General features: G+C 39.4%; 1 protein-coding gene across 3 annotated transcripts in view; it reads left to right on the forward strand.

The window, feature by feature from the left end:
• The window catches only part of dscamb (Down syndrome cell adhesion molecule b), a 226,346-nt gene that overhangs the window by 152,736 nt on the left and 59,670 nt on the right, over window positions 1-13,940 (forward strand). For 2 of the 3 annotated variants that reach the window (XM_048160359.1, XM_048160358.1), the window contains exons 6-8: window positions 950-1,225; window positions 5,472-5,768; window positions 9,358-9,630. In XM_048160359.1, the coding sequence (XP_048016316.1) occupies window positions 950-1,225; window positions 5,472-5,768; window positions 9,358-9,630 (846 nt within the window). Of the gene's footprint in view, window positions 1-949; window positions 1,226-5,471; window positions 5,769-9,357; window positions 9,631-13,940 lie in introns of those variants that run through there. The other variant, XM_048160360.1, reaches the window with a different exon arrangement.

A 13,940-nucleotide genomic window follows, 5' to 3' on the forward strand; every position in this document is an offset into this window, starting at 1 on the left:
GTCTTTAAAGGGTTAGTTCACCCAAAAATCTAAATACTGTCATTTATTACTCACCCTCATGTCGTTCTACAGCCGTAAGACCTTTGTTCATCTTCAGAGCACAAATTAAGATATTTTTGATGAAATCCGATGGCTCAGTGAGGCCTCTATTGAGAGAAAAGCCATTCAAACTCTCAAGGTACTATTAGTACCCATAAAGGTACTAAAACATATTTGAAACAGTTCATGTGATAGTGGTTCTATCTTAATATTATAAAGCGACAAATACTTTTTGTGCACCAAAAAAACAAAATAACAACTTTTCAACAATATCTAGTGATGGGTGATTTCAAAACACTGCTTCAAAGCTTTATGAATCGAATCAGTGAATTGGAGCGCCAAAATCACGTGATTTCAGCAGTTCAGGCATTTGATAGGAGATCCGAATCACTAGTTTGAATCAAAGTATTCATAAAGCTCAGAAGCTTCATGAAGCAGTGTTTTGAAATCGCCCATCGCTAGATATTGTTGAAAAGTCATTATTTTGTTGTTGTTTTTTTTGGCGCACAAAAAGTATTCTTGTCGCTTAATAATATTAAGAACCACTGAACTCACTTGAACTGATTTAAATATGTTTTTAGTACCTTTATGGACCTTGAGAGTTTGAATGGCTTTGCTCTCAACAGAGGCCTCACTGAGCCATCGGATTTCATCCAAAATATCTTAATTTGTGTTCAGAAGATGAACGAAGGTCTTACAGGTGTAGAACGACATGAGGGTGAGTAATAAATTACATTATTTTCATTTTTGGGTGAACTAACCCTTTAAAAGATGACAAATTCAGTTTTAGTCTAAATCTTTTCAAAAACATGGTCTGCATAAAGATGAAAGAATTTATTTGAATTTAGAGTAAATTATTTTATTTAATAGTGTATTAATGTGTATGTATGTGTGCTTCCATTTACCCCAGAGCCTCTGAAAGCAGTGGTGAGCCCACGGAAGGTGAGAGGCAGCGTGGGTAGCCAAGTGTCTCTGTTCTGCAGTGTGACTGGTTCTGACGAGTATGACATCACCTGGTACAGGAACGGTGAGAAGATCTATCAGGGTATAAATGTACGTATCACGGGCATCAACAATGAGAACCTGGTGATGGAGGGAATGGCCAAGAGTGATGGAGGAGCGTATCAGTGCTTTGCTCGAAATGGCAAGATGTCCACCCAAGACTTGGTTCAGGTCGTCTTGGAAGGTAAGTCCATCTTGGAAGAAAGAAGAAGAAATAGTGTTAAATTACAAAAAGTAATCTCTATTCTCCATTCATTTATTCTACTTAAATCCTGCCCTTGCAAGTTTGTGATTATCTGCATCCACTTCAAAAACTGTGGCTGGTTGCATCAACTTAGCCTCTATGTAAAGACTGTGACTTAAGATCTAGTGACCAAATAGCAGTTAGTTAGGGCTAATCAGTCTTACTTTTCTGATTCAAATTAGACAGATCTACCTTTTTATGTAACTGACTTTACAAAGTTAGTACCAGACTTAAAGAACAAATTAGCTGACTTTAGTTTTAAGACTAGTCTAAGCAGTTTATGCAACTGATGCATACAAACCAAGTCCTCACCCTACATTTTTTCTTTTTTGATAATTCATAACACCCAGATGTGCATCACAATATGGAAAAGATCTGTCGCTACTTCTATTTCAACTATAATTTTTAATGACCTGTGTAATTGCGGAGTGCTACTATGAGCATACTGTGGTGTAACTGTGCATGTGTTTTAATATAAGCCTGCACTGGACTCTACTGAAGCTACTCAGCCCTGCAGCTGAAAAGATTTGTTGCTTCAGCTCGGTTGCTGGGGCAACTGTCTCCTATTGCCACAAAACTGCATAAAGAGGATATTGATAATCTATAATGATGTTAAAAAACAAAACAGGATGATCAGAGGGTAAAGATTTCGATGGCACGAAGCTTGAAAACACAGCTGTTTCTTGCTAAGTGTCATGATATAAGAAAAGGGGGGTGAAAAGATTTGCAAGAAATGTCTGGCTAGCTAAAGTGTTTTTTTTTTTCATCGTCCGTAATTTACTGAGAATGTGAAGAGGCAGTTTCATAATCCCTTTTCTATGTGTTTTGTTATGATATTGAAATGTTATGTCTCAAAATGATTAATCGTACAGCTACAACAAGTGTGATATAGCGTTTATACAACAGTTCGACGGCAGTGTGTCATTAAATAAGAACAACAGCGGAGTGTCTTTAAAAACCCTCTTTTGTGCAGAAATACTTCCTTCCACCAAGGATTCAAATCTCAAGTTGACAGTTTAACAGTTGAGCCCAAGCCTCTGTTACTAATTCTAAAACGTCACTTCAGAACTAGTAACAAAGGAATGTTGAGTCGCTTCACTGAAGCTTATTGTATTGTAAAGCATATTATATATATTATTTAAAGTAGAGTATTATGGTATTATGAGAGAGAGATCAACTAAACGAGTACCTGCATCTGATATAGCATTCATTCTTCAGGTCGATGTCCATAATATATCCATTATAAAAAATCAGTTTGAATGTCCACTGAGGAAAGCGTCTTTGTCCTTTTAAAAGTTACGATTTCCCACAGCGCTAAAACAACTTCCTTGTTCTGATTCACTCATAAAGAGAGTCTTTGCCTCATCTAATGGCATAATAATGCAACTTTCACTGATACTGTTGACGGACCCTTTCTCTATACCAAATATGGCATTTTATTTATATAAAATAATATTTATTGAACACCAATATTTAATAGCCATTATAGAAGACATAAACACAAGCAAACAATTTAGTCAAACGTACAAAAGTACTGCTCTAGTACAGGATTTAAATTAAATATAGCCTAAATATAAAGTTATGAAATTTATTTTTCCTCTTAACCCAAATCGTTTTGATCTGGAACAAGTAATAGATTAATAAGTCCAAAGATTGCCCAGTTCATATACCCCTAATGAATCAACCACTATCTACATAAGAGCCAGCAGAAAATCCCCTAAGCACTGGCCGAGATGAAGCTGTTCTCGGCGGGTACTCGAGCACTGAACGGCCGATGAAGGCCTGGAGCTCACATCTTCGAAAGCGTCAAAACAAATAGTAAAACAGGCGCTATGATTAAATATGAGTCACATATTTCAGGTCTAAACAACTACATTCTCGCCTTAAAACTCTTAAAACTACAGTTCGTGGTACAAGTGTAGCATTTGTAAAAAATATAGTGGATTTGCTCGGCCGCCATGACAATCGCTTCAAGCGGAGTTATACAAATGATGAAAAGGTAGGAGTGCTGTTATCACTAGAATATCACACGGCTCTCAGCCAATCAGATTCGAGAACCAGAAAGAACTGTTTTATAAATACTGTGGCGAGGGGGGCGTGGTTCAGCGAAGTCTGCAGCGGGAGAGAGAGTCGGGAGACGAGCGGTGAGTGAGTGGGTTAAACGCAAATGACGAACACCTGTCTCTTGTTTCAGTAATTGGCGTGGAGAGAGTATATAACGCCAGGAGCGGGGTCTGGCCCGGCAGTAGTCAGTCCCGCCCCCCTGGGCGGCGCTCTCGGACTCCCGAACTGACTCTGGTCAAACCCGCCCCGCCCCCAGGACGGGACTCGAGGAGGGCTGGGCGGACGGGACCTGGGTAGAGGGACAGGGCGGGAGAGAGAAGTAGATGGAGAAGAAGGAGAGAGGGAAGCAGATGGGAGGGGTTCGCCGACCCCTGGGCATGCCACCATGTGGTCCTCCACTCGGCTGTTTTCCTTGGAAGCCGAGTGATGAACTGCTCCAGTACCACTCGATCGATGATCTTCTCCATGTCACTTCCCTCAGCCAACAGCCATTTGTGGCAGGAGTCCCGGAGCTGTTGGGCCATCACGAAGGGTCGGCCGGACTCGCCCAGTTCCAGGGAGCAGAACCGCTGTCGGTGTTGTTCGGGGCTCGCTGGAGGATGGCCCTTTTCAGGTTGTTGAAGACCAGGAGATTCTGCACCGGAAGCTGCTGTGCCGCTACCTGGGACTCCCCGGAGAGCAATGGGACCAGGCGCATTGGCCACTGGTCCCTGGGCCATCCACACACCTCGGCCGACTTTTCAATAAGATCCAAGAACGCCTCCGGGTCGTCCTCAGGTCCCATTTTGTTGAGGGGCAGGTGGGTGGGCACAGCTAGATGGTCCGCGGCTTCCGGTCGAACCTCCTGGTCAATCCAGCTCCGGAACCTCTCGCGGTCTTCCTGCTAAGCTTGAAGGACGGCCTGGAACCATCTCTCCTGGTCTTGTCTCAAGTCCAGCAGGGCCTTGTGCTGATCCTGTTGCATGACCGAGATGATAATCTCCGCAAATGGCGTTCCGGAGGACGATTGCATGGCGGCGGCTTCCGTCTTCCTTCCCGGGTTTCGGCACCAGTGTAACAGAGTTTGTTTGTCAGGAAGGAAGAGGACAGGGTCGGCTTGACTACTGACTGCTTTATTTATACAAACAATAAACAAAAAGGTGTGCAGACAGGCACAAAACAGTCATATATCATAACAAAGTTCACTCCAGCAGATACAGTGGCAGAATCCAAGAGTGCAGCAGTCAGTAGTCCTTCTCTCTCTCGCACACTCCTGTTTCTCCTGGCGTTATATACTCTCTCCACGGCAATTACTGAAACAAGAGACAGGTGTTCGTCATTTGCGTTTTACCCACTCACTCACCGCTCATCTCCCGACTCTCTCTCCCGCTGCAGACTTTGCTGAACCACGCCCCCCTCACCACAAATACATACTGTCAAATCGATTAATCACGATTAATCGTATCTTACATGAAATTTTATGTGTGACTTTTATGTGAAATGTGATTAATCGTGATTAATCGATTTGACAGTACTATATATATATATATATATATATATATATATATATATATATATATACACACAATCATGCGATTAATCACGAATAATCGATTTAACAGCACTACATTAAATATTTGAGAAAAATCTGAATATGCAAAACAGACTGCACATCTGCACAACAACCAGGAAAATAGTTTACTCAGCAGTGAATTACCTACAGCACTCGAAAAAAGAGCTGTCTGGCCCACAATGCTCTGCTATTTAAAAAAAAAATACATATATATTTCATTTACATTTCATACACATAATTCAACATGCTTTTTAAGATCATTTTTTTTATCTTCGGCTTTTTAAAGATAATACGATTATTTTTTAAAGTGTTTTATTGATAATACCAGCAGTTTCATTTAAGATAAAAAAATCTGAAATTTTTATGACAGAATAAACATCACATTTAGTTTATGAACAATGTGTCACCTATAGAAAATGTCCTTGGGATGCTGCTCAACAATCATAAGTGTATATTGAAGGTTATTTTTAGACTGTAATTTTGTATGTTTTCTGAAATATTGATTGCTGAAATAGCAAAATATTGCATCATTAAACCATCTGTCTTCAAATCTGTCTTCCACTTCTCTAGACGGGACGCCAAAGATCCTCTCCGCCTTCAGCGAGAAGGTGGTGAGCCCGAATGAGCCCATCTCCCTGGTGTGTCACGTGAAAGGAACGCCCCTCCCCACCGTCACCTGGACCCTGGACGACGACCCCGTCATCAAAGACAGCAACCACCGCATGGATCGCATCATCACCACAGAAGGCCACGTGCTCAGCTACCTGAATGTGTCTCACACACAGGTCAGCGATGGGGGCGTCTACCGCTGCACCTGCAACAACTCGGCCGGATCGGTCTCCTACCAGGCTCGAATAAACGTAAGAGGTGCTTGTCAGATCAGCTCCTCAAAAACACCCACACCACACGACAACCACACACCACAATTTTAGGTTTGTTCTGAGATTCTGTTTTCTATGTGGAATATTTAGTTAGGAGAATTTAGTGATTTTAGATTGTCAATGCAGTGCAGCCTCCTAAAAGTGTTGTTCTAAATGACAGTGATTTGTAGCAACAAAGCAACTAAAAGTGATTTATTTGTACTGAAATTTGACTCTTGAGCACTGACCAGTGATGGCACAACAAAAAGCATAATTTAACTTTATGAAAATGAGCAGTGACTCAATGTAGAGACAACCAATGGGAGTAAAGGCAGTAGAGCTCTTATAATCCGCCTTCTGATGGAGTTGAGCAGGGGTGCGTTTCACTTCGCTTATAGCCTGTTAACTGTCAGTGTCCCAGTAGTGGCACGCTTTTTCCCCTATCACATATTTTAGTAATAGTCATTAATTAGTTATCATTCAAAAGCTTAAACACTCAAAATTCATCCTGTGAAAACCGTTTTGAAATTGGACATGGAAACTGTACTTTAAACCTTTAAGTGGGCTCAATTTTTGTGATTCGACCTTCAAATTTGGAACTTGGTTAGACATATGGCTTTGGATTTATGGCAATTTTAGAATCCAAATCTAATATAGATAATTAATATAAATATATATTTTGTATAAAATAAAAAATGCTTAGTTAAATTTATTTTTTTGAAATGCTTTCACTTCTGCAATAATCTGCTGAATCTTCTTTAAAAGGAGACCAGCAATAGGTCTTTATTGAAAAGCATTCATGAATTACAGTCACTTAAATTCAGATTAGAGGTCTGCGTGGGGCTTTTTCTTGTCCTGCTCCCGCTAGGTTGTATTCCGCACCCACCCGCTCCCACTTAAAATTCACCCGCTATATGATTTTCTTTCTGACATGATGGGTCCCGCTAAATTTAGACCTCACATTTAAACTTCCCCTAAAGAAAGAGAGAGTGATTGGTGGTTAAAAAAATATATATAATATGCTGGCTATACAAGAATTGTATTTATTTGTCTTATGATACTGTCAACACCGTAAAAAATGTCACAGAAAAATATGCTAAATGAAATACGACATCTGTCACTTAAAACTATAAGCCAAAATATACGAATAAATGAAAACTGTTGTCTTACTAGCTATAGTTACTGCAAAATGAAATCTTTTTTTAACATCAATGCATGAACAGAATGTCGCTGACTGAAGACGGTTTTAGTAACAAACGTCTCTTCTCCAAAATCCGACCACACAGGCTGAATGTTCTCTCTGAAGGTGCACTCGTGGCCAGGATGCAAAGAACATCTTGCCAGGTTGCTCAGGGCATTGAACTGGGAACTGTGTGAATGCCACCACTGCAGAAAGTTTGGTCCCACTTTATGTTAGGTGGCCTTAAAGGGTTAGTTCACCCAAAAATGAAAATTCTGTCATTAATTACTCACCCTCATGTCGTTCCACACCCGTAAGACCTTGTTCATCTTAGGAACACAAATTAAGATATAACATTAAGATAGTCCAAGGTTAAGAAGAAAGAAAGAAATGTAATTACTGTCATTCAAGGTCCAGAAAAGTAACAAATTAAAATAAATTAAAATTGTTAAAATAGTCAACGTGACTCCACAAGATAAAATAGCGAAGTGGAATTAAAATAGCTTTTGGCGTGACCAGTGCAATTGGCTGATCTGTCGCTATTTGCACTTGTGTAAATAGCATCTAATGTAAATAGCATTTAAAGGTGGTATAGAGGATGTTTTCGTCGACTGAGTTTCTGAAATGATACACATTTTACGACTAGCTAAAACATTCTGACTGTGCTCAACATACAGCGATAGTTTCCTGCTCCTGAAGCAGATTTATATACTTTCACATGGAATTTGAACACCGACTGTAATCGCAGACTGAACGCAACTGGCTCTGACTGGACGCGTTTGAGCGCGATCAGTCATAAGTATCAATTTACATTCATAATCGGAATGAACACTTAGTGGATTCATTATGTCGGACTCACCTCATAATCTGCAGTTGTTACTCCTGTCTCCTGACAAAAACATTGCATGCGGCGCATGTAGTGTGGAAAGTTACTAGAGCGCGCAGCCGCGCGTGTCTCACAAGGAACGTCATGGCAGTGATTGACAAGCCAGAGGGCCAATCGTTTACACGATGATCGCGTAAACGATTGGCTGATGTTTTGAAGGCCCTACCTCGTGCACAGATGATGTATATTAATAATATTCCTTTCAGTGCACCTAATAAATAGTCTTTTATCACTTAGTAAAGACAGTTTCAAGTAATATTGCAAAAATGTATAAAACAAAACATCCTCTTTACCACCTTTAATGAACAGGCACCGTGATTTTGCCAAGTAAGACCTGGGTCATCATATTTTGTTGATCCTGGAACAACATTTCTGTCGGAAAATTTAGTCCTAACTTTATCCTTACCTCTAAACCTAACCCTACACATAACATCCCTTAAATCAGAGGGAACCTAACAACCTAACCCTGGTTGTAAGCCTAAACTTGACATAAACTGTAAACTTGTTCCTCAAATCTTGATTGGAATGTTGTTCCAGGATCAACAAAGATGTTGATCCAGGAACATGTTGGACTTTAGATGAATGGACTTTTAGATGAATGGAAATGCTAACGGATCATGTATGATAGACTTCCTCTACAGTCAAGCTCTACTGCCTTCTCTCCCGTTGGTTATTGTGCTCATTTAAAACCTCAAAATGAAAAACCTCTCATCAATTACCCACCTTCATTCTGCCCCAATGTATATGACTTTCTTTCTTCAGATGAACACATATAATCCATATAATACATAGTCCATGTAATGCAAGACCATAGGCTTCTAAAGTTGACACTTCAAAAACCACGCAAAAAGAATACGATGGTAATCCATATGACAGTTGATGAATCAAAATCTTCAGAAGCATAACTATAGGTGTGTGTGTGTGTGTGAGGAAAAATACTAATATTTCTCAGTTTTTAAACTTTAAGCCATCTCTCTCTCAGAACAAGTTTCACAATGTGCTTACATAACACTTCACAACGTGCAAACGTTTGGCCATGGATTATTGTTAAGTTTAAAATATTTGTATTTTTTTCCTCCCTACCCTTCTCTCTCTTTCTCTCTCTCTCTCTCTCACACACACACACCTATCATTTCACTTTAAAAGACATTGTTTTATCAACTACGGTTGTGTGGATTACTGTCGTATTAACTATGTATGGTGCCAACTTTGAGGGACTTATTGACTTGCGTTATATGGACTCAAATTGATGAAATATTTTTCTAAAAAGCGCCATTTTTGTTCATCTGAAGAAAGGAAAGTCATCTGGGACGGCATAAGGGTGAGTAAATGATGAGAGAATTCTCAATTTTTTGGGTTGGAGTATCCTTTGAAGTTAAACCCTCCATGAGGGATTGAAGTTAGGATGAAGTTAGTTACTGTCAGTTTGTTCAGGATATGTATATAATAGTTAAATATTGACACATACTACATAAGTCTATCAACTGACATTCAAAGACTGTCTATACTGATATTTCTTTCTCACAACAGGCCCTGCCAGTATTCGACCAATGAAAAATGTCACTGCCATCGCAGGGAGGGACACGTACATTCACTGTCGCATCATTGGTTACCCTTACTACTCTATTAAGTGGTACAAGGATTCCAAACTGCTCCCGTTCAACCATCGCCAACGTGCCTTTGAGAACAACGGCACACTGAAGCTGTCCAATGTGCAAAACTCGGACGAGGGAGAGTACACCTGCTACGTGTTGGTGGATCCAGAGAAACAAATTCACAGGAGTGTTCATGTGACAGTGAAAGGTACTGCTGTGCAGACAGAAGTCAGCCATTACCTGAAGTCTATATTTTAATACCGGAATACCCCAATAGTGATCAGTGTCATTTTCAATTATGTTTGTTAACCCTTTGGTGCTGTTCGTGTGTCAGTCAAAAATGACCAATTTTTTTTTATTATTTCAAAGAAATGATTCTACTATATTTTAGTTTGATAATGTTTTTTATTTAATATTTTGTATTATAGGGGATTTTATGGTATTAAATCATATTTATGCAGTAGTTATAATCCATTTATTCACTTTTTAAGCATGGACCTGAAAAGGAAATTTCCAACTTAAACTGTCATAAATCTTGAATGCTTTGGAGCACAGTTTAAGTTTGATCTCTTTTTAAAGACAACACTTGGCAGATAATTGCTGAAGTGAAACAAAGTTTAAAAAAGTCAATTTGTTATAAAAAAGTTACACATTTCAACAATTTTTATATGAAATGTATATTTTCCAAAACAAATTTTACTGTGAGAAAATCAAAGCCAAAAATGGAAACAACCTGTGTTCCAAATTTGAGCTTGATTTCTCAAAAAGTGAGCTTTCAGTAAGATTTTGTTTGGGCGCAGTGCCAAACATTTTCAATAGACTCATTTTTAACCATGAACAATACAAGTGTGATTTTCTTTTCTTCCTTTTTTCAGGACCATTTAACCTTTTCGAATCTTGTCTGATTTTTTTATTCGTTCACACAGCAAGTGCCAAAACCTTTGACCAGTTTCGTACCATTCCGATGAAGTGAAAAAAAAAACATTAATTTTTTTGGTCAAAAATGACCCCCCAGCACCAGAGGGTTAAGGCTAGGGCTAGGCCTTATGACTAGTGTTTCACAAACCCATAACCCTAAAGCCCAAAGTATACTTTAGCCATCCTGGTTTTGCGACGATCCATGCACTGTATGCATAATGTGATTTTATGTCTGTGGACAGTGCATGTACAACAGTGCATGTGCGAGTAACTTGAGCGCTTGAAACAAAATCCACTAGATAGTTTGCACGTGCCCTACACGTCTTTCCGCGCTCACAGCCAAAGGAGTATACTTTGAAAGGCTCACGCACTGTTGATTGGAACGTGGAACATGAAGTATTCCCAGGACTTATGTACTACACCAGTGGTTCCCAAACTTTTTAGCGTGGAGTACCCCCTGAAGGGATTACCCATCCTTCTGCGTACCCCCTCTCTTCCACTTAGACTGCAGTCACACCTTTACCATTAAGGGACAATATTTGCCCCCTAAATAGATTTTCCAGTGCATATTTTTACCTTTATGAATAACTTTATAAAATATATAATGTTTTAAATAAAAAAAAATGTTCAATAGAGAAATATGCAATGATTGTAAAACTAAGTGATACTTTTAAATATTAAACTAAAACTGCCAGTAGGTGGCAGCAAGTCACTGCAACCACTTGCTTCATTACTGAATGAATGACTCGATGACTCACTCAATCGAGTCATTCATTCAGTAATGAAGCAAGTGGTTGTGAATGAATCATTGAATCATTGACTCTCACGATTCGTTCAAAGCCGCAGAATTGTTCGCAAAACAGACATGTGTTGTAGTTCTGTTGTTCTTCATGCGAGTGCTAAATCCCCACTTTTACAAAGGTGCGTTGTTGAGAACGACAGTAATTTAGCGCGATTTAAGGCAGCAGACTGCGTGCATATGCATGCTGCTTGTGTGGATGCAGTCATTTTTGACTGCAAATGATGAGGTAATTTGATTAAATGTACTGGATTTACGACATTTTGGCAGTTAGAAATACATGCTCGGTTTTAATATTATTTTAAGGTAGAATTAAATGAACTACTTGGCATTTTGTTCGCGTACCCCCATTTGTCACCTCACGTACCCCCAGTTTGGGAACACTTGTACTACACCATACTTTGTCTGTGCTACATGAAAGGTACCTCAAATCGTGCTTTTTGAGGAGAGGTCAGGCCTTGGCAAGGAAGATCATAATACCAAAAGCCTTGCATAATTCCACCTAGCAGCACCAATACCATCGTCTCTCTTTCGCTTCGCCATGTTTGAGAGCTGTGTACAGAAGAGCTTCTGTTCTCCTTTTGGTCAACTTCACAGATGTGACAGAACCCGTCGTGGAGGACTGAAAAAAAATTTAAGTCTTTCTGCTAGTCTTTCTGTCGTGATATCATGAAGCGATGCACTATATGAGATGAAACGATCGATCAATGCCTATTGTCGTTTATGAATCACCATGACATCCTACGTCAAATGGATTGTACCAAAATTGGGCTGATAAGTTTCAACTACGACAATTTGCCAAACAATGATAAATGTGGCCGGACCTTTACACGCAGCAACTTTTTGAGCGATGTTGCTTGGGCACTTTCCCACTGAAAATGGGCAGCAAAATTCGATCTAAAGTATCCAGATAGAAATTTGCTGCCCATTCTCAATGAGAAAGTGCCAAAGCAACATCGCTCGGCAACATTTCCAAGCAACACTGCACAAAAAGTTGCCCAGTGTATCTTCACCTTTAGGCCGGTAAGCAACCACAAATCACCACAACAACCACATATGGGGGGGGGCAGTCGTGACCTAATGGTTAGAGAGTCAGACGTCCCAGAAAGTTCCTTTGAAAACAATTGGGAAAATACACTAAGCTCTGGAAAAAATGCTTTGGTGTACAACACGGCCTTAGAAAAAGAAAGGTTCAATGGGAATCTGTATAGAACCCCAGGGTTCTTGACACAACCTTAAAGAACCCTTGATGCCAAAAAGGTTCTTTATAAGGAAAAATCTCTTAAATTATTGCATAATACTTCATGTTTAACGGGTTATTTTATTTTCTTCTAATGATAACGGGGGTGAAGCCAGAAATGTTCAAGTGGGTGGGCCTTCATAAAACAGGAAAAGCAAAGAGTAGAAAACTGCATGCCAAAATATCAACAAAAAAGTTCACAAATCACCATAACAACTACATATGGGGGCAGTCATGGCCTAATGGTTAGAGAGACTAGTAGCAGACTAGTAACCCGAAGGTTTCAACTTGCTTGTATCTGCTAAGTGAAAGAGAAAATACGAATATACATGACCTTAAAACGTATAAAGAGACTCCAAAAATTGGGATTTAAAGGGATGATTTAAAGTTTTCACCATTTTTAATAATTATTTTGTTTTCAGTAGTCTAGAAATTGCAAATGCTCCATGTAATCTCTCAAACAATATGAGCTCATATATCAGCTGCATGTGTAATAGTTACAATAGAATGAACAAAATGCTGTTCACAGTAGTTTTACCTGTATATGTCAAACCACAGAACATTTTAGCTTTCCAAAAGAATTGCATGTCACTTACTGAATACCCAGTTACAAGTTCTATAAAGACTCGAATGATTTTTTTTATTAGTATTTTTAGTTGCGCTAATTCCAAAATGACATAAAAGCTTTACCTCAAAGCCCAGATAGAGCACCAATTAAAATAATCCAGACGTTTATATTGTTAAAGTTGAAGTAGTTAAACTGCAATTTTTGATTCTGTTGTTGCGTAATAACCAAGCAAGCATCTGTTTTTGTGAGTTCAGAGTCATGAAGACTATGATTGAGTTAGCTAATTTGCTCCATTCATGCTTAAAATTCTGAAGCGTGCGAAGGGATTCCCTGGAGTCCATTATCCCCATTTTGTTGTGAATTAAATAAGCACTGAAGTGCTGCTTTATTTCAATGTTATTTTAACTCATTGATTCTCAAACGCGACAGGCTGACTAGCACCATGCTTGCGAAGTCTCCAGGGAACGCATTATGCCAAATTTACTGGGAGACGAAAGAGCGCTTTTATAGTCTTCTTTATTTTGTCTTTCTTTGCTCTGTTTCTCCCTCATTAGTTCACATTATGCCTCCTCCTCTGTGAAATCTCTAGATTCAGAGCCGTAATGACTTGTTATGAAGGCCGACTGGAGCCTTATTATTGCAAATCACACATAATTGTACATGTGTGATCACATATGTTCTGTCGCCAGCCCATATTGTGTGCGTTCTGAGCCGTTTGTCAAGACGCTCACCGCTGGTTTTATGTGTAAATAACATTTGGTCATTGGTTATATCAGGCTTGCTGTTTGATATAGGGGAGACTGGGAGAATGTAACTGTACAAAATGGCAGCTTTAGTTGACTGAACTTGCTATAAAAAATGTGGTAGCAATGTTCTAGGTTTTACGGACTGAACTTAAAGGTGCAGTAAGTGATTTCTGAGAAACACTCTAAAGTGAGCCTCACACTCTTTTAGGCAATCAGCAGTAGGGGGCGTGTCCAGTCAATTTCATCT

Source organism: Megalobrama amblycephala, linkage group LG16, assembly GCF_018812025.1.
Source record: "Megalobrama amblycephala isolate DHTTF-2021 linkage group LG16, ASM1881202v1, whole genome shotgun sequence".
NCBI classification, from domain to species: Eukaryota; Metazoa; Chordata; class Actinopteri; order Cypriniformes; family Xenocyprididae; genus Megalobrama; species Megalobrama amblycephala.